General features: G+C 45.1%; 1 protein-coding gene across 1 annotated transcript in view; it reads right to left on the minus strand.

Annotated features, from left to right (window-relative positions):
* The window catches only part of LOC128684080 (acetylcholine receptor subunit alpha-like), a 1,252,714-nt gene that overhangs the window by 26,530 nt on the left and 1,199,796 nt on the right, over positions 1-26,388 (minus strand). Inside the window, exon 9 of the mRNA XM_070090806.1 lies at positions 16,562-16,726. Within this exon, the coding sequence (XP_069946907.1) occupies positions 16,562-16,726 (165 nt within the window). The remainder of the gene's footprint in view (positions 1-16,561; positions 16,727-26,388) is intronic.

Raw genomic sequence — 26,388 nt, forward strand, 5'->3', positions numbered from 1 at the left:
CACCAGAGATACAGTCATACAGGTGCACACAACTTATCACTGCACCAGAGATACAACCATACAGGTGCACACAACTTATCACTGCACCAGAGATACAGTCATACAGGTGTACACAACTTATCACTGCACCAGAGATACAGCCATACAGGTTACCTGGAGGTTATTCCGGGGATCAACGCCCCCGCGGCCCGGTCCATGACCAGGCCTCCCGATGGATCAGGGCCTGATCAACTAGGCTGTTACTGCTGGCCGCACGCAGTCCAACGTACGAGCCACAGCCCGGCTGATCCGGCACTGACTTTAGGTATCTGTCCAGCTCTCTCTTGAAGGCAGCCAGGGGTTTATTGGCAATTCCCCTAATGCTTGATGGGAGGCTGTTGAACAGTTTTGGGCCCCGGACACTTATGGTGTTTTCTCTTAGTGTACCAATGGCGCCCCTACTTTTTATTGGCGGCATTTTGCATTGCCTGCCCAGTCTTTTACTTTCGTAGGGAGTGATTTCTGTGTGCAGATTTGGGACCATTCCTTCCAAGATTTTCCAAGTTTAGATTATGATATATCTCTCCCTCCTGCGTTCCAACGAGTACAAGTCAAGTGCTTCCAAGCGTTCCCAGTAGTTAAGGTGCTTGACAGAACTTGTACGTGCAGTAAAGGATCTCTGTACACTCTCTAGATCTGCAATTTCACCTGCTTTGTATGGAGATGTTAATGTACAGCAGTATTCCAGCCTAGAGAGAACAAGTGATTTGAAAAGGATCATCATGGGCTTGGCATCTCTCGTTTTGAAAGTTCTCATTATCCATCCTATCATTTTCTTTGCACGTGCGATCGTGGCACTGTTGTGATCCTTGAAAGTGAGATCCTCAGACATTACTACTCCCAGGTCCCTTACATTATTTTTCCGCTCTGTTGTATGGCCGGAGTCAGTAGTATACTCTGTTCTAGTTATTATCTCCTCCAGTTTTCCATAACGGAGTAGTTGGAATTTGTCCTCATTGAACATCATATTGTTTACCGTTGCCCACTGGAAAACTTTGTTTATATCTTCTTGGAGGTTAACCGCGTCCTCAGCAGATGACAGCCTCATGCAGATCCTAGTATCGTCCGCAAAGGATGATACGGTGCTGTGGTGTATATCTCTGTTTATGTCTGATATGAGGATAAGGAATAAGATGGGGGCGAGTACTGTGCCTTGTGGAACAGAGCTCTTCACTATGGCAGCCTCCGATTTAACTCTGTTGACCACTACTCTTTGTGTTCGGTTTGTTAGGAAGTTGAAGATCCATCTCCCCACTTTCCCAGTTATTCCTTTAGCACGTATTTTATGGGCTATTACGCCATGATCGCATTTGTCAAATGCTTTTGCAAAGTCTGTGTATATTACATCTGCATTCTGATTTTCTTCCAGTGCATCCAAGGCCATGTCATAGTGATCCAGTAGTTGTGAGAGGCAGGAGCGACCTGCCCTGAACCCATGTTGCCCTGGATTGTGCAGATTTTGAGAATCCAGGTGATTTGCAATCCTGCTTCTTAGCACTCTTTCAAAGATTTTTATGATGTGGGACGTCAGAGCTATTGGTATATAGTTCTTAGCTAATGCTTTGCTGCCACCTTTATGGAGTGGGGCTATATCCGTTGTTTTAAGTGACTGTGGAATTTCACCCATGTCCAAGCTCCTCCTCCATAGTGTACTTAGGGCACGCGAGAGGGGTTTCTTGCAGTTCTTAATGAAAACAGAGTTCCACGAGTCTGGGCCCGTGGCTGAGTGCATAGGCATGTTGTCAATGGCTTTTTCGAAATCTATCGGAGTTAGGGTAATGTCGGAAATCTGGCATACATTTATGGAGTTTTGAGGCTCATTCATGAAGAAATCATTTGGGTCGTCGATCCTCAGACCGATTAGTGGTTCACTAAACACAGAGTCGTACTGGGATTTCAATATTTCACTCATTTCCTTGTTGTCGTCTGTGTAAGTCCCATCCTGTCTGAGTAAGGGCCCGATACTAGATGTGGTATTTGCCTTGTTTTTGGCATATGAAAAGAAATATTTTGAATTTCTTTCAATTTCACTAATATCTTTAAGCTCCTCCTGCCTCTCCTGGTTCCTGTAAGAGTCATTTAGCTTAAGTTCGATAGTTTCCACTTTCCTGGTCAGCGCCTCCTTTCGTGTATCAGATATTCTAGCACTCCTGAGGAGCTCAGTGACTCTTCGTCGTCTTCAGTAGAGGGAGCATTTTTTTCTCTCCAGTTTACTCCTGCTCTTCTTCTTTCTTAGGGGAATATGCCTAGAACATGCTTCGGCTACCAGGAAGTTGATCCTTTCAAGGCACTGGTTTGGATCCATGTCATTTAAGACATCTTCCCAACATGTTTCGTTTAGGACATGGTTTACCTGGTCCCAGTTGATGTTCTTGTTGTTGGAATTGTATTTTGTGAAGACACCTTCACAGGTACATGCATTCTGCTGTTCAGGACCCCTATGCATGTACGTCTGGACTTCGATTAGATTGTGATCGGAATTAGTTGTTTTTGATATTCTTATGTCTCTTATCAGGTCCTCATTATTTGTGAAGATAAGGTCAAGTGTGTTTTCTAGTCTTGTTGGCTCCACTATCTGCTGGCTTAAGGTGTGTTTCTCGCAGAGACTTAGTAGCTCATGTGTGTGTGACCTTTCATCTGCGCTACCTCCGGGGATTGTTTCAGCTATAACATTATTTGCTACATTCTTCCATTTTGTATGCCTTAGGTTGAAATCACCAAGCAGTAAGATGTTTGGGGATGGAGCTGGAAGGTTTTCCAAACAGTAATCGATTTTCAGTAGCTGTTCCTTGAACTGTTGGGAGGTTGCATCTGGTGGCTTATATACAACCACAATGACTAGGTTTGGTTCTCGATCTTTATTGATAGAACTTCAACTACCTCATTTGTGGTGTTCAGCAACTCCGTGCAGATAAGGGACTCTTTGACATACAGGCCAACCCCCCCTTGTTGCCTGTTTTTTCTGTCGCATCTAAAAAGGTTGTAACCACTTATCCATATTTCACTGTCAAAGTGATCTTTTGTGTGAGTCTCTGTGAAGGCTGCAAACATTGCATTAGACTCCACTAGAAGTCCACTGATAAAAGGTATTTTGTTGTTGGTGGATGGCTTAAGGCCCTGTATATTAGCAAATATGAACGAGGTTGTATTCTGTGTTTGTTGGGGGGATTTTGTTATTGGCATCAGTAGTTGTAATTCTGGAGGGCCATGGGTGGCCACTGGCTGCGCCTCCAGTCCAACAAGGCTCCAAGGTGGTGGAATATTTTTGTTATTTCCTTCCATTTTCTTTTTTCGTTTCCTGCCACTAAAAAATCACCTGGGGTTGGGTTGTCGTAGCTACTATTGTTTGGCTTGTGCACCAGTGATACAGTCATACAGGTGCACACAACTTATCACTGCACCAGTGATACAGCCATACAGGTGTACACAACTTATCACTGCACCAGAGATACAGTCATACAGGTGCACACAACTTATCACTGCACCAGAGATACAGTCATACATGTGCACACAACTTATCACTGCACCAGAGATACAGTCATACAGGTGCACACAATTTATTGTTGCACCAGAGATACAACCATACAGGTGCACACAACTTACCGCTGCACCAGAGATACAACCATACAGGTGCACACAGCTTATCGCTGCACCAGAGATTCAGTCATACAGGTGCACACAACTTATCACTGCACCAGAGATACAACCATACAGGTGCACACAACTTACCACTGCACCAGAGATACAACCATACAGGTGCACACAACTTATCGCTGCACCAGAGATACAACCATACAGGTGCACACAACTTATCGCTGAACCAGAGATACAACCATGCAGGTGCACACAACTTATCACTGCACCAGAGATACAGTCATACAGGTGCACACAACTTATCACTGCACCAGAGATACAGTCATACAGGTGCACACAACTTATCACTGCACCAGAGATACAGTCATACAGGTGCACACAACTTATCACTGCACCAGAGATACAGTCATACAGGTGCACACAACTTATCGCTGCACCAGAGATACAGTCATACAGGTGCACACAACTTATCACTGCACCAGAGATACAGTCATACAGGTGCGCACAACTTATCACTGCACCAGAGATACAGTCATACAGGTGCACACAACTTATCACTGCACCAGAGATACAGTCATACAGGTGCACACAACTTATCGCTGCACCAGAGATACAGTCATACAGGTGCACACAACTTATCGCTGCACCAGAGATACAGTCATACAGGTGCACACAACTTATCACTGCACCAGAGATACAGTCATACAGGTGCACACAACTTATCGCTGCACCAGAGATACAGTCATACAGGTGCACACAACTTATCGCTGCACCAGAGATACAACCATGCAGGTGCACACAACTTATCACTGCACCAGAGATACAGTCATACAGGTGCACACAACTTATCGCTGCACCAGAGATACAACCATACAGGTGCACACAACTTATCACTGCACCAGAGATACAGTCATACAGGTGCACACAACTTATCACTGCACCAGAGATACAGTCATACAGGTGTACACAACTTATCACTGCACCAGAGATACAACCATACAGGTGCACACAACTTATCACTGCACCAGAGATACAGTCATACAGGTGCACACAACTTATCACTGCACCAGAGATACAGTCATACAGGTGCACACAACTTATCGCTGCACCAGAGATACAACCATACAGGTGCACACAACTTATCGCTGCACCAGAGATACAACCATACAGGTGCACACAACTTATCACTGCACCAGAGATACAGTCATACAGGTGCACACAACTTATCACTGCACCAGAGATACAGTCATACAGGTGTACACAACTTATCACTGCACCAGAGATACAACCATACAGGTGCACACAACTTATCACTGCACCAGAGATACAGTCATACAGGTGTACACAACTTATCACTGCACCAGAGATACAACCATACAGGTGCACACAACTTATCACTGCACCAGAGATACAGTCATACAGGTGCACACAACTTATCACTGCACCAGAGATACAGTCATACAGGTGCACACAACTTATCACTGCACCAGAGATACAGTCATACAGGTGCACACAACTTATCACTGCACCAGAGATACAGTCATACAGGTGCGCACAACTTATCGCTGCACCAGAGATACAACCATACAGGTGCACACAACTTATCGCTGCACCAGATATACACTCATACAGGTGCACACAACTTATCACTGCACCAGAGATACAACCATACAGGTGCACACAACTTATCACTGCACCAGAGATACAGTCATACAGGTGCACACAACTTATCGCTGCACCAGAGATACAACCATACAGGTGCACACAACTTATCGCTGCACCAGAGATACAGTCATACAGGTGCACACAACTTATCGCTGCACCAGAGATACAACCATACAGGTGCACACAACTTATCGCTGCACCAGAGATACAGTCATACAGGTGCACACAACTTATCGCTGCACCAGAGATACAACCATACAGGTGCACACAACTTATCGCTGCACCAGAGATACAACCATACAGGTGCACACAACTTATCGCTGCACCAGAGATACAGTCATACAGGTGCACACAACTTATCGCTGCACCAGAGATACAGTCATACAGGTGCACACAACTTATCGCTGCACCAGAGATACAGTCATACAGGTGCACAAAAATAGTTAAATGAACAAATTAAATCAAACCAGTTTAAATTCAACATACACTTTATTCACTGTAAAAAAATGAATAGGATGAGTATCATGCCAAGATTAGATGATGGCTGGGCTGAGTATTACTCTGGCTGGACCTTCATCACTCTGATGTGATGCTGGTTGACCTTCACGAGCATCAGCCTCTCAACAACAGACTCCTCAACAACACCCTCAGGCGGAACAGAAACGTCTACCCTGATAGTAACGAGAAGTGACAATGCACCCCGGTGATCCCTGACACTGTAAGACTATGTTGCTCAGATGCTGCTGCTTCTGTGTTGACAAGTCACGTTTACACGTAGTCAGCCAGTAGTGTGCCTGACTGACTGTTGGAAAACCGCCCACAAAAGACAGGAACAAACACTTGCGCCCTTGAAAAGGCATTGAATTCCGACTACCAGCAACGTATGATTTTTTTTTTAGTGCACTCGAAGTCAGTGGAAGTTTATTTAGAGGAAGTTAAATGGTTTCCGAAGTTAGCGGAAACGCTAATCCGCTAAACAGAAAGTTAGTTTCGTTAATTAGCGGTTAGCAGATTAGCGGAACTGTGCCCACCTCTGAGCACTAGGTTAGAAAACAGTAAATGTTTAAAGGACATTATTCATCATAAAGTTACAAATAAAGACAATGGATCAGGTCAGCAAACAAAGGGAGACAGTAATGGACAGCAAGTGACTAGCTCCCTTTAGGTTTACTGTACTAATAACAGGAATGTAAGAAATAAGATAGATGAGCTGAGATTAATTGTAAGTGCGGGAAGCATAAATATTATTGCTATAACGGAGACGGTGGTGGAGTAGTGATGTATGTCAGAGATAATTTAAATTGTTGCGTTAGACAAGATATAAAATTTGAAGCCTCAACCACTGAATCTGTTTAGTTACAGCAGTTTGACAGGAAATTTAAAGTTAAGCGACTTTCTTGATATGATTCAGGATTGTTTTTTTAAACAGTTTGTGTCAGAACCAACTAGAGGAAATAACCTGCTTGATTTGGTTCTTGCCAGCAGGGGATCACTAATTAATAATCTTGAGGTTAATGATGAGAGTGGGAAAAGTGATCACAAATCACTCACTTTTAATATATCATGGAATTACCCTAATAATGGCAATCAAGTCTCTGTCCTTGACTTCCACTTGGCTGATTTCATAGGACTGAGAAATAACCTGGGTGGGCTGAACTGGAATGACTTGACTATGGGTCAGGTAGGTGGTGATGGTTCCCGATATGACATTTTCCAGTGCATAGTTTTACCTGCTCAGACAACTTATGTTCCGAATAGGGAAATAAAATCAAACAAAAATGATCCTAAATGGATTAACAATAGATTAAAACATCTCAAAATAGAGGCATATACAGGCAAATCAAAAGAGGAGAGGGACAGTTAAGAAATCAATATATTCAGTTAAAAAGAGAAATAAAAAGGAATAAAAAAAAAGAGAAATTATGAGGTTAAAGTTGCAAGGGAATCGAAAACTAACCCAAATGGATTCTTTCAGGTATACAGAAGTAAGATTAGGGACAAGATAGGCCCACTCAAAAGTTACTCAGATCAGCTCACCAACAGTGTTAAGGATACTAGCGATATTCCAGAAATAATAAATTAAGTTGAACAGGACGATAATAAACTATGTATGATTAGGGTCCTTAGAAAAATTGATAAATTAAAACCTAACAAATTCCCGGGGTCTTATAAACTGTACGCAAGGGTTCTAAAGGAATGTAAAAAGGAGCTTAGCAAACCTTTGGCTAATCTTTTCAACATATCACTACAAACTGGCATAGTGCCAGATTAGTGGAAAATGGCAAATGTGATACCTATTTTCAAAGCAGGTGACAGGTCCTTAGGTTCGAACTATAGACCAGTAAGCCTAACCTCCATAGTGGGAAAATTCATGGAATCAATAATTGCCGAGGCAGTTCGTAGCTACCTTGAAAAGCATAAATTGATCAACAAATCTCATCACGGTTTTACTGAGGGGCGTTCCTGCCTTACGAATTTATTAATTTTTTTTCACTAAGGTATCTGAGAAGGTAGATCATGGTAATGAATATTATATTGTGTATTTGTAAGGCTTATGATAGAGTCCCACATCACAGACTCTTGAGGAAAATTAAGGCACACGGAATCGGTGGAGAAATTTTTTCCTGGATAGAGGCATGGTTGACAGATAGGCAGCAGAGAGTTTGCATAAATGGGAAGATATCAGAGTGGGGAAGCATCACGAGTTGTGTTCCATAGGAGTTAGTGTTGGGCCCCTTATTGTTCACGATCTATATAAACGACATAGGTGAGGGAATAAATAGCAACAAGCAAGTTTGCCGATGACACCAAAATAGGCCGTCGAATTCATTCTGACGAGAGGACATTAGAGCACTCCAGCAAGATTTGAACAGACTGATGCAGTGGTCGGAGAAGTGGTAGATGCAGTTTAATATAGACAAATGCAGAGTTGTAAACATTGGACAGGAAAATAACCATGCCACATATAAACTAAATAATGTAGTTCTTAATATTACCGATTGCGAAAAGGATTTAGGAGTTCTGGTTAGCAGTAATCTGAAACCAAGACAACAGTGCATAAGTGTTCGCAATAAAGCGAACAGAATCCTTGGCTTCGTATCAAGAAGCATAAATAATAGAAATCCTCAGGTTGTTCTTCAACTCTGTATATCCTTGGTTAGGCCTCATTTAGATTATGCTGCATAGTTCTGGTCACCGTATTACAGAATGGATATAAATGCTCTGGAAAACGTACGAGGGAGGATGACAAAGTTGATCCCATGTATCAGAAATCTTCCCTATGAGGATAGACTGAGGGCCCTGAATCTGCACTCTCTAGAAAGGCGTAGAATTAGTGGGATATGATTGAGGTGTATAAATGGAAAACAGGAATAAATAAAGGGGACGTAAATAGCGTGCTGAAAATATCAAGTTAAGACAGGACTCGCAGCAATGATTTCAAGTTGGAAAAATTCAGATTCAGGAAGGATACAGGAAAGCGCTGGTTTGGTAATAGAGTTGTGGATGAGTGGAACAAACTCCCCGGTACAGTTATAGAAACTGAAACGTTGTGTAGTTTTAGAAATAGTCGGATAAATACATGAGTGGGTGTGGATAAGTATAAATTGGACCTGGCTAGCTTGTGCTACTACGTCAGATGCTGTGCTCCTTCCTTAAGTGAATGTGACCTGACCTGACTAGGTTAGGGCATTGGCTTAAGCCGGTAGGAGACTTGGACCTGCCTCGCATGGGCCAGTAGGCCTGCTGCAGTGTTCTTTCTTTTTTATGTTCTTATGTTCTTATGAGTCCTGTCTTGGCTAGATATAACTACGGGAGATAAAGCTCCTGGAGAGCGAAACGTTGCCACAATAAAATGTCACATTAGTTGCACTTATGTCCTTTTACTTTACATATTGTCGGTAATTCTACCAACTTTAATATAAATTTTCAGCACGCTATTTACATCCCCATTTATTTATTCCTGTTTTCCATTTATACACCTCAATCATATCCCACTAATTCTACGCCTTTCTAGAGAGTGCAGATTCAGGGCCCTCAGTCTATCCTCATAGGGAAGATTTCTGATACATGGGATCAACTTTGTCATCTTCCCTCGTACGTTTTCCAGAGCATTTATATCCATTCTGTAATACGGTGACCAGAACTGTGCAGCATAATCTAAATGAGGCCTAACCAAGGATATATAGAGTTGAAGAACAACCTGAGGACTTCTATTATTTATGCTTCTTGATATGAAGCATTTTAATTAATGTTCAACCAGAGTACCAACACTAGTTTTCCTTCCAACCAGACTACTAACATTAGTTTCCCTTCCAATCAGAGTACCAACACTAGTTTCCTTTCCAGCCAGAGTACCAACACTAGTTTCTTTTCCAACTAGAGTACCAACACTATTTCCCCTTCCAACCAGAGTACCAACACTAGTTTCCCTTTACAACTAGAGTACTAACTCTAGTTTCCCTTCCAACCAGAGTACCATCACTAGTTTCCCTTCCAACAAGAGTACCAACACTGATTTCCCTACCAACCAGAGTACCAACACTAGTTTCGCATCCTGCAAGAGTATCGAGTAGTCACCATTTGTTGGAAGGGTTCCGTGGAGATATGATGGTATTAGCAGAGTTGTGAGGGGAATGGCCCAGCCTACCTGTCACCTGTAGGTCTATCCGGGAACTGAGAGGGAAGTATGGTGAGGAACGCTCACCAGCGGCACTGTGTGACGTCACATGCTAGCCCTCAGGCCTAGCAGGGGATCATCTGTATAAAATAAATAGATGGTACTAACTACGATACAGAGATATGTGACACAAACATATACAAGGGATCACAACTATGCTGACAAGAGTACCAACACAAGTTCTCCTTCCAACCAGAGTACTAACACTAGTTTCCCTTCCTACCGGAGTACCAACATTGGTTTGCCTTCCAACCAGAGTACCAGCTCTAGTTTCCCTTCCAATCAGAGTATCAACACTAGTTTCCCGTCCAACCAGAGTACCAACATTAGTTTCCCTTCCAGCCATAGTACCAACAAAAGTTCCTCTTCCAACCAGAGTACTAACACTAGTTTCCCTTCCAACCAGAGTACTAACACTAGTTTCCCTTCCAACCAGAGTACTAACACTAGTTTCCCTTCCAACCAGAGTACTAACACTAGTTTCGCTTCCAACCAGAGTACTAACACTAGTTTCCCTTCCAACCAGAGTACCAACACTAGTTTCCCTTCCAACCAGAGTACCAACACTAGTTCCTCTTCCATCCAGAGTACCAACACTAGTTCCCTTTCCAACCAGAGTACCAATATTAGTTTCCTTTCCAACAAGAGTACCAACATTAGTTCCTTTTCCAACCAGAGTACCATCAATAGTTTCCCTTCCAACCAGAGCACTAACACTAGTTTCACTTCCAACCAGATTACCAACATTAGTTCCCCTTCCAACCAGAGTATCAACACTATTTTCCCTTCCGACCAGAGTACCAACACTAGTTTCCTTTTCAACCACAGTACCAACATTTGTTTCCCTTCCAGAGTACCAAAACTGGTTCCACTTTCAACAAAAGTACTAACACAGGTTTTCCCTTCCAACCAGAGTATCAGCACTAGTTTCCCTTACAACCAGAGTACCAACGTTAATTTCCCTTCCAACCAGAGTGCCATCACTAGTTTTCCTTCCAACCTGAGTACCAACACTAGTTCATCTTCCAAACAGACTACCAACACTACTTTCCCTTCCAACGAGAGTACCAACACTAGTTCCCCTTCCAACTAGAGTACCAACACTAGTTTCCCTTCCAACCGGAGTACAAACACTACTTTCCCTTCCAACGAGAGTACCAACACTAGTTTCCCTTCCAACAGGAATACCAACACTACTTTCCCTTCCAACGAGAGTACCAACACTAGTTCCCCTTCCAACTAGAGTACCAACACTAGTTCCCCTTCCAACTAGAGTAGCAACAGTAGTTTCTCTTCCAACCAGAGTACCAACACTAGTTTCCCTTCCAACCGGAGTACCAACACTACTTTCCCTTCCAACGAGAGTACCAACACTAGTTCCCCTTCCAACGAGAGTACCAACACTAGTTTCCCTTCCAACTAGAGTACCAACACTAGTTTTCTTTCCAACCAGAGTACCAACACTAGTATCCCTTTCAACCAAAGTACGAACACTAGTTTCCCTTCCAACCAGAGTACCAACACTAGTTTCCCTTCCAACTAGAGTACCAACACTAGCTTCCCTTCCAACCAGAGTACCAACACTAGTTTCCCTTCCAACTAAAGGACCAACAGCAGTTTTTCTTACAACCAGAGTACCAACACCAGTTTCCCTTCCGACCAAAGTACCAACATTGGTTTGCCTTCCAACCAGAGTACCAACTCTAGTTTCTCTTCCAACCAGAGTGTCAACACTAGTTTCCCTTCCGACCAGAGTACCAAAATTAGTTTCCCTTACAACCAGAGTACCAACACTAGTTTTCATTCCAACCAGAGTACTAACACTAGTTTCCCTTCCAACCAGAGTACCAACACTAGTTTCCGTACCAACCAAAGTACCAATACCAGTTCCCCTACCATCCAGAATACCAACACTAGTTTTCCTTTCGACCAGAGTGCCAACACTAGTTCCTCTTTCAACCAGAGTACCAACATTAGTTTCCCTTCCAACCAGAGTACCAACACTAGTTCCCCTTACAACCAGAGTACCAACACTAATTCCTCTTCCAACTAGAGTACCAACATTAGGTTTCCTTTCAAACAAGAGTACCAACATTAGTCCCTCTTCCAGCCAGAGTACCATCAATAGTTTCTTTTCCAATCAGAGTACCAACACTAGTTTCCCTTCCAACTAAAGTACCAACACCAGTTTTCCTCCCAACCAGAGTACCAGCACCAGTTTCCCTTCCGACCAGAGTACCAACATTGGTTTGCCTTCCAACCTGAGTACCAACTCTAGTTTACCTTCCAACCAGCGTGCCAACACTAGTTTCTCTTCCATCCGGAGTACCAAAACTAGTTTCCCTTCCAACGAGAGTACTAACACCAGTTTCCCTTAAAACCAGAGTACCAACACTAGTTTTCATTCTAACCAGAGTACTAACACTAGTTTCCCTTGCGCCCAGAGTACCAACATTAATTTCCTTTCCAGGAGGAGTACCAACATTAGCCCCTCTTGCAACCAGAGTACCATCAATAGTTTCCCTTCCATCCAGAGTACCAATACTAGTTTCCCTACCAACCAGAGTACCATCAATAGTTTCCCTTCGAACCAGAGTATCAACACTATTTTCCCTTCCGACCAGAGTACCAACACTAGTTTCCCTACGAACCAGAGTACCATCAATAGTTTCCCTTCCAAACAGAGTACCAAAACTAGTTTCTCTTCCAACAAGAGTACTAACACTAGTTTCCCTTCCAACCAGAGTACCAACACTAGTTTTCATTCCAACCAGAGTACTAACACTAGTTTCCCTTCCAACCAGAGTACCAACACTAGTTTCCCTACCGACCAAATTACCAACACTAGTTTCCCTTCCAACCAGAGTACCAACACTAGTTTTCATTTCAACCAGAGTACTAACACTAGTTTCCCTTCCAACCAGAGTACCAACACTAGTTTCCCTACCGACCAAAGTACCAACACTAGTTTCCCTTCCAACCAGACTACCAACACCAGTTCCTCTACCATCCAGAGTACCAACACTAGTTTCCCTTCCAACCAGACTACCAACACCAGTTCCTCTACCATCCAGAGTACCAACACTAGTTTCCCTTCCAACCAGAGTACCAACACCAGTTCCTCTACCATCCAGAGTACCAACACTAGTTTCCCTTCCAACCAGACTACCAACACCAGTTCCTCTACCATCCAGAGTACCAACACTAGTTTCCCTTCCGACCAGAGTACCAACACTAGTTCCTATTTCAACCAGAGTACCAACATTAGCTTCCCTTCCGTAGTACCAACACTAGTTCCCCTTCCAACAAGAGTACCAACATTAGTCTCTCTTCCAACCAGAGTACCATCAATAGTTTCCCTTCCAACCAGAGTACCAACACTAATTTCCCTTCCAACCAGAGTACCAACACTAGTTTCCCTTCCAACCAGAGTACCAACACTAGTTTTCCTTCCAACCAGAGTACCAACACTAGTTCCTCTTCCAACCAGAGTACCAACACTAGTTTCCCTTCCAACCAGAGTACCAACACTAGTTTCCCTTCCAACCAGAGTACCAACACCAGTTTCCCTTCCAACCAGAGTACCAACACTAGTTTCCCTTCCAACCAGAGTACCAACACCAGTTTCCCTTCCAACCAGAGTACTAACAAGCCAGACGGTGTTCATGAGGCTCCAGACTGTGTATCACCTCCCCCCCCCTCAGAATTATAATATTCACGGGGAAGCGGTAAACCCGCACAGTGCCTGAGGAATGGGAGATAATCAGGTTTGATCCAAGGAAGGGAAGGTTGTTCCAATTCTTTGTATCAAGAGATCTTCAATAGTATATACAGGCCCTTCCTCTTGAATATGTACAGTCCATTGACCCTTTAAAGTGACCCCCTTATAGTGACCCCCTTATAGTGACCCCATATAGTGACCCCCTTATAGTGACCCCCTTATAGTGACCCCCTTATAGTGACCCCTTTATACTAATTTCTTAAACTAATGACTTATATAGGCCCCTTATATTGATGTCTGATATTGACCCCCTATACTGACTTATACTGATGTCTTATATTGACTCCATATATTGATGCCTCCATATATTGATGAATTATGTTGATTCCTTATATTGATGACTTATATTGACTTCTTATATGGCCCCATATATTGATGGCTGATATTAACTATTTACATAGGTTGTAGTAGCCAAGGTTGTGCTTGGTTACAAGTACTTGTGGCAGCCTGGCAGACACACACGTGATTATCACACCAAATGCAAAGTTCAATAATCTTGAAAAGATTGATGAACTGATAATATCGACTCCAGACTGAGGGACTGATTACCTCAAACTCATTCTGATCTTCACTCTTCTTTGCACTGGACTGATGAAGCCGCTATGTTGCGAAACGTTTCCTCAGTTATGATACCCAAGTGTTGCGCATGTGTCTAATTTATCAACTTATCGGTTCTCTGAGCCTTGTCCGATGTTGCAGGGTTGCAGGCTTAGTAGCGGCCTGCAGCATCTGTGCAGGATTCAGCAAACTCGCGGGAGACTCGACAGTAGGTTAGGTTAGGTAAGGTTCGTCAGGAGACAGGACAAGTGTTTCCTGACGCGGGTCTTAGATGATGACCGGCAGTTGGAGCTTTTGGTCTCCTGACCGAGGCCTTCCACTGGCTTACCGGCCCACCCCTTTAAATATTATGGTCAGTTATAACCATTTAGTTATTGTTTGACTCGACAGAAGTTTATTGGCTGTGGGTACCTGAGACGGCGAGAATGATGGACAACCAGAGCTAAGATCTTGGAAGAGGGAAGATGGTGTCCTTCCAGCAGCAGGTGTGTGCGCTCTCCTATTTGCAGCTGCAGGAGTTGAGCCACAGTTACTGGCCCCACCTCTTCCATGGTCGCTACTAGGTCCACTCTCTCCCTGCTCTATGAGCTTTATCATACCTCTTCTTAAAGCTATGTATAGATCATGCCTCCACTACATCACACTCCAGATTGTTACACTTCCTGACAACTCTATAACTGAAGAAATAATTCCTAATATCCCTGTGACTCATCCGAGTTTTCAACTTCCAACTGTGACACCTTGTTGTTGTGTCCCATCCCTGAAAAATTACGTCCCTGTCCACCTTTTCAATTCCTCTCAGTATTTTATGTGTCGTTACCATGTCGTTCCTATCTCTCCTGTCCTCCAGTGTCGTGACGTTGATTTTCTCTAACCTCTCTTTGAGTGTGTGTGTGTGTGTGTGTGTGTGTGTGTGTGTGTGTACTCTAGTTGTGGTTGCAGGGGTCAATTCACAGCTCCTGCCCCCGCCTCTTCACTGTGTTTATGTGCGCGTCACGGGCAGGTGTCTACTCTAGGTGCTTCACAAAACTGAGAACCCTCATACCCAGATACACGGATGTCGTGCCCTAGCGGGGCATTAATACTGGGGGACCTGGTTACATCAAGACCACTGGAGTCTGGACCACTGTGAAAAACCGCTGGACCACTATGAAAGACCACTGTGAAGGATCACTGGAACACTATGAAAAGCCACCACTAAACCATTGTGAAAGACTACTGAACCACTGTGAAAAAAAGCCACTGAAACTGTGAATGACCACTGGACTACTGTGAAAGACCACTGGACCACTGTAAAGGATCACTGGACTACTTTGAAAGACCACTGGACCACTGTGAAAGATCATTGGACCACTGTGAAAGACCATTGGACCCCTGTGAAGGATCACTGGACTACTGAAAAACCACTGTACGTGAATAAGGATTATGTAACACTGGAAGAGGGGAAGGAGAGGGAAGGAGAGGGAAGGAGAGAGGGAGGAGCAAATAGGACCTACCCCTTCACCTTCCTCGGATCAAACATAATTAACTTTTGTTCCCAAGGCATTGTATGACCCCCCTTAAGAGTTCCCTCTCCCTCCCTCCCTCCCTCCCTCCCTCCCTCTCTCACTCACTCACTCACTCTCTCTCTCTCTCTCTCTCTCTCTCTCTCTCTCTCTCTCTTTCTCCCTCGTATCATCCATCTGCTGCTCTCTCCTGCTTCATACTTGTTCTCCTGCGCTGTGCTGTGCTGTGCTGTGCTGTGCTGTGCTGTGCTGTGCTCAGTAACCTTCGTGGCTGTTCTTCTACTCAGTAGTGTTCTTAATACGTGATGTTCCTGGTAGTAGCAGATGAGGTCGAGGTAGCAGGGTGTAGTAGGGAAAGCGATACTTAGGGAAAGTAGCAGTTCCTCAGCTCTCTAGGTAGAGAAGTGTCGTAGAGCAGGTGCTACTTACAGAATGTGATAGTTCCTTAGTAGTCTAGGGGGATAGTAAGGTGTTGTAGGTCACGTGTTACAGGTAGTAATAGTTCCTCATTTCTGTAAGCAGCAGGGATGTGTAAGGGAAGTGCTACTTGTGGGGAACAGTAGCTTCTCAAGCCTGTGCGTAGGAAGGTATCGTAGGGAAGGTGCTACTTAAGAAAAGTAGTAGTTTCTGTTCCCCTGTAGGTAGCAGGGTGCCGTAGGGAAGGTGCTACTTACGATAAGTAGTAGGTCCTCGTCCCTGCGAGTACAGGGTATCGCAGGGGGAGGTGAAGGTGCTACTTACGGAGAGAAGTCGCTCCGGGGTCCTCTAGGTAGCGGAGTGTCGTAGGGAAGCGGAGTGTCGTTATGTTTGTACATGATGTCGTCAAACTGTGACCTGTAGAAGGACTCGTGCATCTCGTGGCCGTTACAGGTTCTAATCATCACACGGGTGGGTTCAGTAAACACACTGCGGAAGAACCCGTATGAGTGAGATGATGGTGGGGAGGTGGGGAGGTGGGGAGGTGGGAAGGTGGGGATGTGGGGAGGTGGGAAGGTGGGGAGATGGGGAGATGGGGAAGTTTAAGGAACAAATAAAGAGGTGGAAGAGGGTAGGGAGAGATAATATACATGTCATCTTAGACACACAAATAAGCCGCACATAGGAATGAGAAGTTGGTGTCCGCTGTGTGCGGGATGTTTGTGTGTTGTTGCAGTCACGGTATTGTGACTTTTTTGTTCGTTATCTTAGATAATTCAAGGGAGATTGATATTAGTAAAATGCTCTTGATCTAAGGAAGTGGAGCTGCTCTATCTTTGCTTGGATCAGACCAGGTTAATTACCTCCTACTAGGTTGTTAGTCACTGGATGGATTACCGTCGCTGCGCAGTATGACAAAGGTATCCCCGTTTACCACAAGCTCAGCCTCCTCTACCTCATTGTACGCTTAAATAAATACAGTAGTACAGAGTTTCTAACGCACTTAAATATCAGTGCAGAAAGTTTGGAGTTTGTGAGACGAAGCGTTCACGAGACGAGGCGTTCACGAGACGAGGCGTTCACGAGACGAGGCATTCACGAGACAAGGCGTTCACGAGACGAGGCATTCACGAGACGAGGCGTTCACGAGACGAGGCATTCACGAGACGAATCGTTCACGAGACGAGGCATTCACGAGACGAATCGTTCACGAGACGAAGCATTCACGAGACGAGGCGTTCACACCTCAGCGCAGGGAAACTGAAAACCAGATTTCTTAAGAAAAAAAATACCAGCGTCATCTACACAGTTCAAAACTAATTCGAAATTTTCCACGAAGATTCACCAGTTCTGAAAGTATAAGTCGATCAGAAGAGACAAGTGTAGTTCCCCCAGGGATACCAGTGTTCCCAGGGATACCAGTGTTCCCAGGGATACCAGTGTTCCCAGGGATACCAGTGCTCCCAGGGATACCAGTGTCCCCAGGGATACCAGTGTTCCCAGGGTTACTAGTGTTCCCAGGGATACCAGTGTTCCCAGGGATACCAGTGTTCCCAGGGATACTAGTGTTCCCAGGGATACCAGTGTTCCCAGGGATACTAGTGTTCCCAGGGATACCAGTGTTCCCAGGGATACCAGTGACCCCAGGGATGCTAGTGTTCCCAGGGATACCAATGTTCCCAGGGATACCAGTGTTCCCAGGGATACCAGTGTTCCCAGGGATACCAGTGTTCCCAGGGATACCAGTGTTCCCAGGGATACCAGTGACCCCAGGGATGCTAGTGTTCCCAGGGATACCAATGTTCCCGGGGATACCAGTGTTCCCAGGGATACCAGTGTTCCCAGGGATACCAGTGTTCCCAGGGATACCAGTGTTCGCAGGGATACCAGTGTTCCCAGGGATACTAGTGTTCCAAGGGATACCAGTGTTCCCAGGGATACTAGTGTTCCCAGGGATACTAGTGTTCCCAGGGGTACCAGTGTCCCCAGGGATACCAGTGTTCCCAGGGATACTAGTGTTCCCAGGGATACCAGTGTTCCCAGGGATACCAGTGTTCCCAGGGATACTAGTGTTCCCAGGGATATCAGTGTTCCCAGGGATACCAGTGTTCCCAGGGATACCAGTGTTCCCAGGGATACCAGTGTTCGCAGGGATACCAGTGTTCCCAGGGATACCAGTGTTCCCAGGGATACCAGTGTTCGCAGGGATACCAGTGTTCCCAGGGATACTAGTGTTCCAAGGGATACCAGTGTTCCCAGGGATACTAGTGTTCCCAGGGATACTAGTGTTCCCAGGGGTACCAGTGTCCCCAGGGATACCAGTGTTCCCAGGGATACTAGTGTCCCCAGGGATACCAGTGTTCCAAGGGATACCAGTGTTCCCAGGGATACTAGTGTTCCCAGGGATATCAGTGTTCCCAGGGATACCAGTGTTCCCAGGGATACCAGTGTTCCCAGGGATACCAGTGTTCCCAGGGATACCAGTGTCCCCAGGGATACCAGTGTTCCAAGGGATACCAGTGTTCCCAGGGATACCAGTGTTACCAGGGATACCAGTGTCCCCAGGGATACCAGTGTTCCCAGGGATACCAGTGTTCCCAGGGATACCAGTGTTCCCAGGGATACCAGTGTCCCCAGGGATACCAGTGTTCCCAGGGATACCAGTGTTCCCAGGGATACCAGTGTTCCCAGGAATACCAGTGTCCCCAGGGATACCAGTGTTCCCAGGGATACCAGTGTTCCCAGGGATACCAGTGTTCCCAGGGATACCAGTGTCTGCAGGGATACCAGTGTTCCCAGGGATACCAGTGTTCCCAGCTATACCAGTGTTCCCAAGGATACCAGTGTTCCAGGGATACCAGTGTTCCCAGGGGTACCAGTGTTCCCAGGGATACCAGTGTCCCCAGGGATACCAGTGTTCCCAGGGATACCAGTGTCCCCAGGGATACCAGTGTTCTCAGGGATACCAGTGTTCCCAGGGATACCAGTGTTCGCAGGGATACCAGTGTTCCCAGGGATACCAGTGTTCCCAGGGATACCAGTTTTCCCAGGGATACCAGTGTTCCCATGGATACCAGTGTTCTCAGGGATACCAGTGTTCCCAGGGATACCAGTGCTATCAGGGATACCAGTGTTCCCAGGGATACCTGTGTTCTCAGGGATACCAGTGTTCCCAGGGATACCAGTGTTCCCAAGGATACCAGTGTTCCCAGGGATACCAGTGTTCCCAGGGATACCAGTGTTTCCAGGGATACCAGTGTCCCAAGGGATACCAGTGTTCTCAGGGATACCAGTGTTCCCAGGGATACCAGTGTTCCCAGGGACACCAGTGCTCCCAGGGATACCAGTGTTCCCAGGGATACCAGTGTTCCCAGGGATACCAGTGTTCCCAGGGATACCAGTGTTCCCAGGGATACCAGTGCTCCCAGGGATACCAGTGTTCCCAGGGATACCAGTGCTCCCAGGGATACCAGTGTTCCCAGGGATACCAGTGTTCCCAGGGATACCAGTTTTCCCAGGGATACCAGTGTTCCCAGGGATACCAGTGTTCCCAGGGATACCAGTGCTCCCAGGGATACCAGTGCTCCCAGGGATACCAGTGTTCCCAGGGATGCCAGTGTTCCCAGGGATACCAGTGTTCCCAGGGATACCAGTGTTCCCAGGGATACCAGTGTTCCCAGGGATACCAGTGTTCCCAGGGATACCAGTGTTCCCAGGGATACCAGTGCTCCCAGGGATACCAGTGTTCCCAGGGATACCAGTGTTCCCAGGGATACCAGTGTTCCCAGGGATACCAGTGTTCCCAGGGATACTAGTGTTCCCAGGGATATCAGTGTTCCCAGGGATACCAGTGCTCCAAGGGATACCAGTGTTCCCAGGGATACCAGTGTTCCCAGGGATACCAGTGTTCCCAGGGATACCAGTGTTCCCAGGGATACCAGTGTTCCCAGGGATACCAGTGTTCCCAGGGATACCAGTGTTCCCAGGGATACCAGTGTTGCCAGGGATACCAGTGTTGCCAGGGATACCAGTGTTCCCAGGGATACCAGTGTCCCCAGGGATACCAGTGTCCCCAGGGATACCAGTGTTCCCAGGGATACCAGTGTTCCCAGGGATACCAGTGTTCCCAGGGATACCAGTGTTCCCAGGGATACCAGTGTTCCCAGGGATACCAGTGTTCCCAGGGATACCAGTGTTCCCAGGGATACCAGTGTCCCCAGGGATACCAGTGTTCCCAGGGATACCAGTGTTCCCAGGGATACCAGTGTTCCCAGGGATACCAGTGTTCCCAGGGATACCAGTGTTCCCAGGGATACCAGTGTTCCCAGGGATACCAGTGTTCCCAGGGATACCAGTGTTCCCAGGGATACCAGTGTTCCCAGGAATACCAGTGTTCCCAGGAATACCAGTGTTCCCAGGGATACCAGTGTTCTCAAGTATACCAACAATAACTCTCAAGTGGCTACGAGACGTGAACATGTGTACAACACATCACTAACTTAACCCATCAATATCCATAATTCAGGTTTAACAATTACTTCAATAAAAATTGCAAGCTGGCGCCTCTACACCAAAAAAAAAAAAAAACAATGTAAATGTGTGTCTCAGCGGGATACAAAAACATTCCATACCACGGGTGGGATTTGAACCCGCGGTCATAGAGTCTCAAAACTCCAGCCCGTCGTGTTAGCCACTAGACCAGCTAGCCACAATAAGATTCTTCCAACTAGGTATATTTCTACACCATAGGAAAGTTAGCACAGGCACCACTGTGACCACAAATGCAAATTTTTACAGACGAATCTCCAGCTAGCGTGGCCGTGACGAACTCTAGCTCAAGTCCCCTCACTGCCGTCAACATGACTCACGAAAAACATTAATGTATATTAATGCGAGACGGTGATGTTAAGCGAGTGTGTAGTTATCACTATCTAATTTATTATATAAAACTGATGAATCAAAACAAACACTCCAAAATCAAAGTGAAGTTTCCTTTGATGCTGAACACAAGTTATATTTTTTAGTAAAAACACAGAAACTGATAATTACAAGTTTATTAACTGTTGACGAATTTGTAAAAACTCGGAAAAAAGTATCATTGTATATATCTTTATATAATAAGAGAAAGCTTATAAAGCTGAGATGTGACCTCACATGTGACCTTACATGTGACCTTACATGTGACCTTACATGTGACCTTACATGTGACCTTACATGTGACCTTACATGTGACCTTACATGTGACCTTACATGTGACCTTACATGTGACCTTACATGTGACCTTACATGTGACCTCACGTGTGACCTAACCATGGAGCGTCGGAATTTTCTTAACAATGTCGTGAAGTTTTTAGTCAGGACACATTTCAGGTAAAATTTAAGAGTGACATGTCATGTAAAATTTAAGAGTGACATGTCATGTAATATTTAAGAGTGACATGTCATGTAATATTTAAGAGTGACATGTCATGTGAAGGAGAATTATGCCAGCATAGTTTACAGTCCTCACACATTCTCTTTATTGTAAATGAATCTAATTAGTACAGTCCTGGACTTATATTCATACTGTAATCAATACAACTTCTTTTATGAATTTCGATTCTATCATATTTCATCCAGCAGAATAAACATAACATTAAACATTATAATAAACATTATAATAAATACGTAAGAGATAATAACCACCTTAATTAAGCCTCATAAAAACTAGAATAGATAACAGTATGATTATAAGTCCAGGATTGTATAATTTGGATTAATTTATAATGGAGAGAATTTGTGAGGAGCATAAACTATGATGACGAGGTTCTCTTTTACCTGAAATGTCACTCTTAAATTTTTACCTGACATGTGACCTGACTAAAAAACTTCACAACATTGCAAAGGAGTCCCAATGCTTAGTGAGTAGGGTCACGTGTGAGGTCAAATGTGAGGTCATGCGTGAAGTCACGTGTGAGGTCATATCTCAACTTTATAAGTCTTCTCTTATTATTTTCTTTGATGATGTGATAAATCCTGAAAGCTTTTGGAATATTACTGTCTTTCATTGTTGTTTTATAGCATATTAAGATATTACCTGTTTCCTGGGATCTTATTACCACAGTGATCCTTGTATACGTCAGGCATGTAATGGTGAGACTCAGAGTACACATGAAGGATGTGTGGTAATGGTGAGACTCAGAGTACACATGAAGGATGTGTGGTAATGGTGAGACTCAGAGTACACATGAAGGATGTGTGGTAATGGTGAGACTCAGAGTACACATGAAGGATGTGTGGTAATGGCCAGACTCAGAGTACACATGAAGGATGTGTGGTATTCTTGGCTGGTGTACAAGTGCAGGAATGAACCTTCCCTGAGAGGGACTGTGCATCCTATTGAACATGAGTGTGCGTGTGTGTGTTGCAAGACTTAATAGGCAGATGTTATCTCCAGCCCTTTCACCTAACTATCTCCTCTGTCTCCTTTCCTCACCCTCCTTCCACCTTCGCCTTCATAACAGAAATACCTATAACATTCTCCATTCACTCTTCCTCCATCTTCATGGTACAGAAATACCCAGATGGTTCTCTGTACTTTATCTTTGTCTAAAAGTATTAGTGATAAAATTATATATTATTAACAGTGTAATTATATATACATATAATCCCCTAGAGCAAGGCTCCCTTGCCAAGCCATGACGTTACGTGCTTCCCGGCGCTTGAACCGTACCTCACAAACCTTTGTCTCGGATTCCGATTAGGTTCAGAAGAGGGCAGACATGTAGGCTGGGTTTCTCTTCAAGTATTCACAATATAACGCCTCCCATAACAGCCATCGGTGTTTTCTTCGCTACCGTCTACCATCCAAGAACCCCCACGATAATATTATATAGATGGGTTACTGGCAACCCACCCCTATACTCCACCAACTTTCCCACCATTCTCTACCAAAGTCTCTTCCACATCACCTCCCTCATCCTCTACCAGACTCTCTTCCCTATCCGCTTCCCCATTCTTTATCAAACTGTCTTATGCACTGACGATGGTATTTTTGGTGATGATAATGACACTAGTGGCGAGCAATTGGATGGGTGACCACAGGCTTCCAAGACTCCCAAGACCCCCCAGGACTATACATCTGTGGAAGACTGGGTAACCAGGCTGCCCAGTGGTTGTTACAGTTACTTCAGTCAACTCTCTGGTCGTGAAATTAATCAACTTCGGTGGTCTGAACTGCTGACAGTCAAACTGTTTTATTAATCAAACTGCAGGTAAGTTTCTGTCCTTTATTCCTTCTTCACTCTTTGGTATTGGGAAACAGTACTTTCACAAGAGTGCAAGTAAGTAAGTAAGTTTATTCAGGTATACACAAAAACAGTTACAGATTATCATACATAGCAGAATATGTGTAGAGAACCTGGGATAACCCAAAAAAGTCAGAGTGAGAGAGTGCTCACACACACACACAGACACACACACACACACACACACACACACAAGACATGAGACAGAGGGGTGGGTAGACTGCATTTTCTTGGACTGCAAGAAGGCCTTCGACACAGTTCCTCACAAGAGATTGGTGAAAAAGCTAGTGGATCAGGCACTCATAACAGGAAAGGCACTGCAATGGATCAGGGAATACCTGACAGGGAGGCAACAACGAGTCATGGTACGTGGCGAGGTGTCAGAGTGGGCGTCTGTGACAAGCGGGGTTCCACAGGGGTCAGTCCTAGGATATGTGCTGTTTTTGGTATATGTGAATGACATGACGGAAGGGATACACTCTGAAGTGTCCTTGTTTGTAGATGATATGAAGTTAATGAGGAGAATTAAAACGGATGAAGATTAGACAGGACTACAAAGAAACCTGCACAGGCTGCAACCTTGGTCCAACAACTGGTCAAATGCAAAGTCATGAAGATTGGGGAAAGGCAAAGAAGACCGCAAACAGAGTATAGGATAAGTGGCCAAAGACTACAAACCTCACTCAAGGAAAAGGATCCTGGGGTGAATATAATACTGAGCACATCTCCTAAGGCGCACATCAACCAGATAACTGCTGCAGCATACGGGCGCCTGGCAAACCTGAGAACAGTGTTCCGATACCTCAGGAAGGAATCGTTCAAGATTCTGTACACCGTGTACATCAGGCCCATACTGGAGTATGCAGCACCAGTTTGGAACCTACACCTGGTCAAGCACGTCAAGAAATTAGAGAACGTGCAAAAATTTGCAACAGGACTAGTTCCAGAGTTAAGAGGAATGTACTACGAAGAAAGGTTATGGGAAGTCGCCTCACGACACTGGAGGACAGGAGGGTTAGGGGAGACATGTTAACGACATGCAAAATGCTGAGAGGAATTGACAAGGTGGACAGAGACAGGATGTTGCAGAGATGTGACACAGAAACAAGGTGTCACAATTAGAAGTTGAAGACTCAGATGAGTCAAAGGGATGTTAGGAAGTATTTTTTCAGTCATAGAGTTGTCAGGCAGTGGAATAGTCTGGCAAGTGACGTAGTGGAAGCAGGAACCATACATAGTTTTAAGACGAGGTATGATAAAGCTCATTGAGCAGGGAGAGAGAGGACCTACTAGCAATCAGTAAAGAGGTGGGGCCAGGAGCTATGAATAGACCCCTGCAACCACAAATTGGTAAGTACGTACAGACACACACACACACAGGTGAGTACACACACACATACACACACACACACACACACACACACACACACACACACACACACACACACACACACACACACACACACACACGCACACACACACACACACACGGGATACCAAATCCTGAGGAAAGACAGAGGGAACAGGGGGGGGGGGAGGAGTGGCATTGCTGATCAAAAGTCGCTGGAATTTTGATGAGCTGGAGAGAGGAGACAGCGGAGAAGAAAGTGATTACATAGCGGGAACGCTTCACTCTGGAGGTCCCAAGGTGGTAATAGCAGTGATGTATAACCCACCACAGAACAGCAGGAGGCCAAGGCAAGAGTACGACGAGAGCAATAGAGCGATGGTTGACACACTGGCTAGAGTGGCCAGAAGAACTAATGCATGCAGGGCAAAGCTCCTGATCATGGGTGACTTTAACCACAAGGAGATCGATTGGGAGAACTTGGACCCGCATGGGGGCCAAGATACATGGAAGGCTAAGATGATGGAGGTGGTACTGGAAAACTTCATGTACCAACACGTAAGGGACACTACAAGAGAGAGAGGAGAGGATGAACCAGCAAGGCTGGACATAGTATTCACCTTGAGTAGTGCAGATATCGAGGACATCACATATGAAAGACCCCTTGGGGCCAGTGACCATGTGGTTTTAAGCTTCGAATACACAGTAGAGCTACAAGTGGAGGGAGAAGCAGGAAGGCCAGGACGAATGAAGCCAAACTACAAGAAAGGGGACTACACAGGAATGAGGAGCTTCCTGAACAGGGTTCAGTGGGACAGAGAACTGGCAGGGAAGCCAGTTAATGAGATGATGGAATATGTAGCAACAAAATGCAAGGAGGCTGAGGAGAGGTTTGTACCCAAGGGTAACAGGAATAATGAAAAAGCCAGGATGAGCCCATGGTTTACCCAAAGGTGCAGGGAGGCAAAAACCAAGTGTGCTAGGGAATGGAAGAAATATAGAAGGCAAAGGACCCAGGAGAATAAGGAGAGCAGTCATAGAGCCAGAAACGAATATGCACAGATAAGAAGGGAGGCCCAAATACAATATGAAAAAGACATAGCAGCGAAAGCCAAATTTGACCCGAAACTGTTGTACAGCCACATCAGGAGGAAAACAACAGTCAAGGACCAGGTAATCAGGCTAAGGAAGGAGGAGAGACAACAAGAAATGACCGTGAAGTATGTGTTCACAGAGGAGACAGAAGGGGCTCCAGAAAGACGGAGAGGTGGGGCACACCACCATGTGCTGGACACAGTGCACACAACCGAGGAAGAAGTGAAGAGGCTTCTGAGTGAGCTAGATACCTCAAAGGCAATGGGGCCAGATAACATCTCCCCATGGGTATTGAGAGAGGGAGCAGAGGCGCTATGTGTACCCCTAACAACAATATTCAATACATCTATCGAAACAGGGAGATTGCCTGAGGCATGGAAGACAGCAAATGTAGTCCCAATCTTTAAAAAAGGAGACAGACA

This window comes from Cherax quadricarinatus, chromosome 3 (genome assembly GCF_038502225.1).
Source record: "Cherax quadricarinatus isolate ZL_2023a chromosome 3, ASM3850222v1, whole genome shotgun sequence".
NCBI classification, from domain to species: domain Eukaryota; kingdom Metazoa; phylum Arthropoda; class Malacostraca; order Decapoda; family Parastacidae; genus Cherax; species Cherax quadricarinatus.